General features: G+C 28.3%; 1 protein-coding gene across 4 annotated transcripts in view; it reads right to left on the reverse strand.

Moving 5' to 3' along the window:
• The window catches only part of LOC111642366 (RNA-binding protein cabeza-like), a 69,395-nt gene that overhangs the window by 12,957 nt on the left and 48,942 nt on the right, over nt 1–7,496 (reverse strand). For all 4 annotated transcript variants that reach the window (XM_023388704.1, XM_023388705.1, XM_023388702.1 and 1 more), the window contains 3 exons: nt 2,466–2,569; nt 2,254–2,383; nt 1,823–1,948 (listed from right to left, as the gene is read on the reverse strand). In XM_023388704.1, coding sequence (XP_023244472.1) covers nt 1,823–1,948; nt 2,254–2,383; nt 2,466–2,569 — 360 coding nt within the window. The remainder of the gene's footprint in view (nt 1–1,822; nt 1,949–2,253; nt 2,384–2,465; nt 2,570–7,496) is intronic.

The raw sequence follows: 7,496 nt of genomic DNA on the forward strand, positions 1-7,496 counted from the left end.
TGCAGAGATTGGTTTCGTCAGTTCAAAGATGGAAATTTTTACCTGAGCGACAAGAAGCGTGAAAATCGGCCCAGGAAGGTTGAGGACCATCAACTGCAGGCTCTTTTGGATGAGGACGATACCCAATCGCAAAAAATGCTTGCCGAGCAATTGGGTGTTACTCAACCAGCCATTTCCATGCGTCTACGTGCCACGGGAAAGATTCAGAAGATTGGAAAATGGGTGCCGCATGAATTGAACGATAGGCAGATGGAGCGATGCCAAAACACATGCGAAATCTTGCTCGCCAGACAAAAAAGAAAGTCGTTTCTGCATCGGATTGTAACTGGCGATGAGAAATGGATATATTTTGAGAATCCTAAACGCAAGAAATCGTGGGTTGATCCAGGCAAACCATCAACATCTTTCCCAAGACCAAATCGCTTTGGACGGAAGTGTGCGTTTGGTGGGATCAGCAAGTTATTGTCTACTATGAGCTATTGAAACCTGGCGAAACTGTCAATGCTCACTGCTACCACCAACAACTGATCAAATTGCAACTGTGCTCTGCGTGAAAAAAGGCCGGATTATCAGCAAAGACACGACAAGCTGATTTTCCTCCACGACAATGCACCATCGCACGTGTCAACATTGGTCCGAAACTACTTGGAGACACTCAACTGGGAGGTGCTACCCCATCCCGCTTATTCACCAGACCTGGCCCCTTCCGACTATCACCTCTTTTCATCGATGGGCCACGCGCTTGCTGAGCGGCACTTCGATTCTTATGAAGATGTCCTAAAATGGCTTGATGAGTGGTTTGCCTTGAAAAAGAAGAAATTTTTTTGGCATGGTATCCACACATTGCCCTGGAGATGGAACAAATGTGTCACTAGTGAGGAAAAGTATTTTGAATAAATTTGTTTTTGCTTTCTAAGAAAAAAAACGTGTGTTTTTCTGACTAAAAAAACAGCGGATTTAAGCTTATAAACCTATGTATATTTATATTAATGATGTCTCCAAAGTTCAGTGAATTTTTTGCAGAAAAATAACTTATCAGGAAACATGCGCCTGCTGTTCGATGAGCCGCTCCGTGACGAAAACAAGCTTAAGCAATGACGTTGTCAAACGGCGCGCACTCAGTAAATGATCCTACAATTTTTTTTTTTATAGCATAGTTTATATGAATTATTTCCAAAAAATTATATGTATTTTGGAAATTTGAGTCAAATTAGTCTAGAATCGATTAATTTTACGGAAGAAAACCTTTCAAACAGCCGTAGCCACTAAGCAGCACACGTGCCGGGCTGTGACTGGATCACGTACAACACAGAATTCACATAACACGGAATGTATCTACCACACTATAGGGGTCTACTGTATATACATGCACCTTTTTTTTATTGTGAAAATTGCAATGACAGATAGTTTGCAACATGGAAAGCATTTTTCATGTTTTCTAAATATGCTCTTGGTAAGTTTAAACAAAGAAAGCCCCATTTACTGGGTTTGTAATTGCAAGTTAAAGCTGGCAGTTAACTTGCATCATTGCATTACCCTCAATCTGCTTTAAAATTGACTTAAACATAAGCACAAAATTATAGTACTTATTAAATCACTGATATAAATAAATTGGTGGAAAGTGCATTTTTATAAAATATGGAACAATTTTTCAAAATACTTTCAATAATTTTTTTTATAATTTAATTCATTGACTCTTCACTCTGTCACATAATTTATAATGTTTAATGCCACATATATATTCATGTATTTATGTTAATTTTAAAAATAAGTAAAAACCTCCTTAATTATAACAATTAGTTATATATATATTAAAACTTACGTCCTCCTCTCATTCCTCCACCTCTTCCTCCTCCTCCACCACCACCACCTCCTCCTCCCATACCAAAGTTCTGAGCTTTACGTTGTGCCAATTGAACAGTGATGTTCTTTCCTTGAAAATCTTTTCCTATTTAAACACAAAATTTATATTTTATACATAAGTAAGTTTTATTTGCAAAACTAATTGATATAACTATTAGTACAACAAATATAAATAACAGTACTTTACTGAAAACAGTTTAAATTATCTTTTCTCTCAGAAAAATATATAAGTTTCAATTACTTCAACTAAAAAGTTTTAGGGGATAATACAAGATAAAAATTTGTGTAATTTGTTAACTGAATAATTTTTTTAATAGATCAATTTACATCCATTAAGGACAGTTTTCTTAAAATAAGAAAGTTTGAATTATTCCAATTTAGAATTATTACCATTAAACCAGCTAATAGCAGAAGTTGCTGTAGGTGGATCATCATAAGTGACTGTTGCTTCACCTTTTCCTTTTCCAGTAATTTTATCTTTATAAATCCATATTTTTTGCTTCCCTGTTCTCTTATCATTCTGTAATAAAATAACATACTGTATAAGACAAATAACCAGTTTTGTCTGGAAGGCTTTACTTGAATCATAACTGATATTTTACCTTTATAACACCAATAGACCCAAAGAATTCTGATAATTGCTGTTCACTCACTTCCTCAGGTAAACCAGAAACAAATATAGTATCTTGTATTTCTTCTCCACCGTCTGAAATTATAAATCTCATCTATTATAATACATAAGACGAGGTTTATTTGATATAATAATTTCTTTGTTTAATTCCAATGATTTATAAAGCCAAATTTTAATTAAAATGACATGCTTGCAATTTTTTACAAAATTGCTTTAAAACATTTATATATAATCCACCTACTAAATCAACTTCTCATTTGTAATTAGTATAAATTTAATTAGAAAATATTAAAATTGTATTAGTACAAAACAATTAAAAAGTAAACTTATTAACTAATAAAACAGAACTGAAGAAGCAATAAAAGATTATGTTTAATATCTGTACATGACTGAAATCTTGAAGTATTTTTTATTTTCAAAATTAAGTTACTCAAACAAATTTTGATTTTAGGTTGTATCGACAGCAACAGCTTTAAGATAACTATTTAAACACATTTCATTATTATAAATTTTCTAACTAATGCTTAAAAGGTCTCTCTTAAATTCAAAATATAAGATTTACAAAATTCTGGTTTGTTAAAACCAAAGACTACATAATTACTGATTTTTCAAATAAACATGCATTTGATTTAGTTCAGAAAATTGAATCATGCAATAAGATACCAACATTTTTATTCAATAGTTGGGCTAGACAGAATGAAGTTAGTGTGGCCTACAGCATGCTGTTTGGAAATTGATTAGTCTGGTTATAATTTATAATTCCATAAATAAAAAATTGTCCTATTAGTGCATATTGAAATCCATTGAGACACAATAAACTTAAGAGATATATATATTTATTTATTTATTTAAGTTTCTTCTTCAAAGGTTTTCACTTTTTAAAATATCTAATAGCTTCATTAAAAAATAAGATTTTATTGCTAATTTTCAGAACTTCAAATATTTCATGCATTTTCCAAACTATGATATTCATCTAAAATGTAGAAAACCTTGTCAAGCATATATTTTTTGCAATAAAATATAAAGTATACTGAAACTCATCATTAATTTTATAAAGTATGTAAATGATAGAAAAATTATATGACCAATTTTTAAGAAATGATGTAAATTGAATCTAATAATCAACTGTATTCCATAGCTACTGGCAATTATTGTATCATTCTAAGTTCCAATATTGAAAATCAGTAGCCCTTCATAAAATCATTTTTTGATGTATCATGCTTTTATTTTGTCTTCCAAATATAAGTATTTTAGCCAATAAGTTTAAAAAAAATTAGTTGCCATTGAATTTCTACTGCAAAGAAATACATTAAAATTATGTTGTAGGTTGTATTTTAAAAAATTTAATTAATAAACATGCTTTTATTGGTCAAATTTTTTAAAAATGGAGTAGAGGATAATAAGATGATCCAATTCCCACCATATGTATCAATATAATACATTTATAGACATACATCATTATATATTTGATTATTTTTATGAGGATTTCAGATGAGGTCCATCTTCCTAAATCATTAAATGCATTGCCATCAGACTTAAGTATATCCTCAAAATTTCAGCCTTCTGTCTTAATTAGAAGTGGAAGAAACTTGAATTGAAAGATTTGAGAACATGATACAAAGAATTTAATAAGCAAGTCCACAAAAAAGTAAAATAAAAATGAAAATAGACAAAACAGATAAGTACAAACATATATCAAATTATTTAATATGATCATATATATATTTGTAATTTTGTTACTTTTGTTAAAATTTTAATTTTAACAATACAATAACTAATACTTTTGTTAAAATTTTAATTTTGAAAGAAATTTAGAGCAATAAAAATCCATTATCTGTTCTATCAACATAACTATAATCATAACTTAAAAATTTTAATTGTGCCATTCAATTCTCTTCTCTTTATTCATAGAAATTTAAAACTAAATTTGTACTTCATAATTTATTTCTTAAGATACTAATTATCAATTTTTGTCCCATTCTTTTTAAAAATAAGAAAATTTCAATTTCTTTTCTAGGCCTTGCTTGCTACCTTTTTGAAATCTATATACAAAAGTCATCCAGAAAATAATGTTTGGCCATTAAAAAACAATAAATAAATAAAAAGGGTACAAAAAATAACAACCTATAGGATAACACAGTAAATATTGATAGAAAAGGTTGAGTTAAAAATAAAAATTGGATTTTAATGACTATCAAAAGTTACTCAGACTAAAATATGTTCATGCCCCCAATATCAATTATAAAAATGATTACAAAACTTCTTTGTAATACTTAAGATGGTAAATACAATAGAACTTAAATCTTTTCAATTAAGAAACAGATAAATGAGACAACTTTGGAGTCGGAATAAAGTAATAGATGATATAAAGTTATCAAATTAACAGTAGATACAAAGTGCAAAAAATTTACTCATACATCCCTCATTACATCAGGGTCATGTGGATGGCTCACTGAATTGTTACAAAATTTCATCACAAAAAGTTTATCAACTCTCTGTACAAAATGATAGGGAAACTTAAGAACTTTTGAACCAATAACTTCAGAATAGATCATTGATTGGATCCAAAAGCAAAGTTGATTACATTTCCATAGACCAACCCCTATCTATCAACACCTAATTTGTTGAAATATGCCAAGAAAACTAGAAGAAGGTTGGCTAACAAAAATCTTCTTAGCATAATTATATATATATATTAGATAATGTATGGCCAACAAAGTACAATGGATGCTCAAAAGCTTCCCAGCTGAATTTTCAAAGTATAGCTTGAGTTATTACAACAGAGTAAAAGTACACCACCAAGTGACTATGGCTATGTTAAAGCAAAATTTCTCTGTTATATCATCAATAATCAAAACATTTTAATAAATACTAAAAATTATTGAATATATAAAAAAGATATGATAAATCTTCAATGTTAATCATTAAATTACTTAAAATTCTTCATGTGTCATGCCAATTTAAAATACTAGTTGTGCCCAAGCAAATAATCACATGTTATGTAAAACAAAATATTAAATGATAAAAGTTTGTTTTTATTTGGGAAATTTCAAAAACAAACATTTATTAAACGATGTATTATATATTTTTCAATATAGTATATTTGATGTTATAAAGTTAAAAGAAAAAGTGAATAATTTTGTGCTGCACAAACATGGTTTCAAAACTTTTTTTGTAACAAACTGGATTAGTCAATATAGAAAGTGGCATGCTCCCAAATCATTGAGTTCAAATTTTTTATACTTAATTTTAACACAAACTTTTTTGTTATTATTATGAACTAATTAATAAAACCTAAACTGGCATTAAAAATAAACCATATAGTTTCTAAGAATATATCAATGTGAAAAGACAAATTAACTGAAGTTGACAGTGTTTGTCTCTAGCAGAGAGCAAGAGAAGCAAATATTATCCCTTTTTTATATAAATTTTCAAAAAAGTAAGTGTCAATAACAGAATCTAAAATCTTGTGCTTTGCAGAAATGTATGAACTATAAAGATCTGTACATTAGTTTATCATATCCAAGGAGCATTAGAGATTAATTTTTATATGCCATTTTAAGTACAACAATATTACAAATTGTAAGCAAATAAATTACATAAACTAAAATTAATTATTGAAGACTGACTTAAAATTAATAAAATCAAATTTTATTATGTATTAACATTTTCACTTGAAAATGTTTAAGCAAAACAAAAATCACAAATTATGATTATGCAACAATTTTTGCAAGTTATATCACCAAGTAAAGAAACTCATATTTGGGAAAAATGTGCATTTAATAAATTTAAAAAATTACAGCAATTACATTTATGTGCAAATACAATTTTATTGTTTTTTTATACTGCTATAATTTTAAATGTAATCTAAAAATTATTTAGTTACAATTGTTTGGAAAACAATTTGCAAATTTTCTATTCAAATTCTAATAACATTTGTTCAAAATAAGATATTNGATAAATCATAATATATTGTATAAAATAAATTTTATGACGTAATGCACACAACAATTCCCCATTGGTAGAAAATTACATTTGAAATAACACGTGGATTCCTTCCGTTTTCGGAAATTTTTTCGAAAAATGGCACGTTACGTTTTTCAAAAACATTCGAATTAAAGAATCCGGTTATAACGAAAGCTATAAAGAAGCCAGCCTGAAGAAGATCCCAGAAGGGAAATCGAAAACGTTCGCCGATTTTAAAGAATTTCGCACCGGTTAATGGTTAATTGTAGGTAGTTGTTGGTTTGGAGTATAATTCTTATTCATTTCAAAGGCAAGAATTAAGGTGTCAGATATTGGTGTAAGCTATGATTTTAAACTTTTGTTCATTATTGACCAAAGAAATTTCTTTAATACTTGATTAATAACTTTAACCTTTATAGTACTGTAGTAAATGCATTAAGTTTTTAAATTTTAAAAAATTTGTAAATCTGTACAGAAGAAATCTAGAACTAAAAGAAAACATTAGATCCATTTTAACTTATTTATCAATTACTGAAATGTTCTATTCTTCCACAATTTCCTTTTTAAGACAATAATTTACCTTCTTTAAAACAAGCATTATAAATCACTTGGTGGGTTTTTTTAATTTCAAAAATATATTTTCTCAATTGCTTAGCTAAATTTTCAAGTTAAAATAAAAATCATAGTTTATTAAAATCTTTTCATTCAACTCATCATATATCTTATGTAAAAATAAAAAACTGATTTACTTGCTAGTGTACCCTTACTACTGAAATTTATATATATTCAGACTTTGCGAGAAGAAAGAATAGTAGCCTAAGGTTCTTAAAAAAATTGGAAGACTAAATACGAATGAAAATTTGATATCTTCACACATCCTTTTCAACCATAAGAACACAATTAACACAAGCAGAGTTTATCTTTCTTTTGAGGCTTTTCTCCACCTATGAATATGTAAATTGATTAAAAGTTCCTCTGGCTCGTTAATTCTGTTCTTAAAAATATATATATTATAACCAAGCATGTTTACTGTATT

This window comes from Centruroides sculpturatus, unplaced genomic scaffold, assembly GCF_000671375.1.
Source record: "Centruroides sculpturatus isolate CEXI.00-Female unplaced genomic scaffold, Cexi_2.0 scaffold1706, whole genome shotgun sequence".
Lineage (NCBI taxonomy): Eukaryota > Metazoa > Arthropoda > Arachnida > Scorpiones > Buthidae > Centruroides > Centruroides sculpturatus.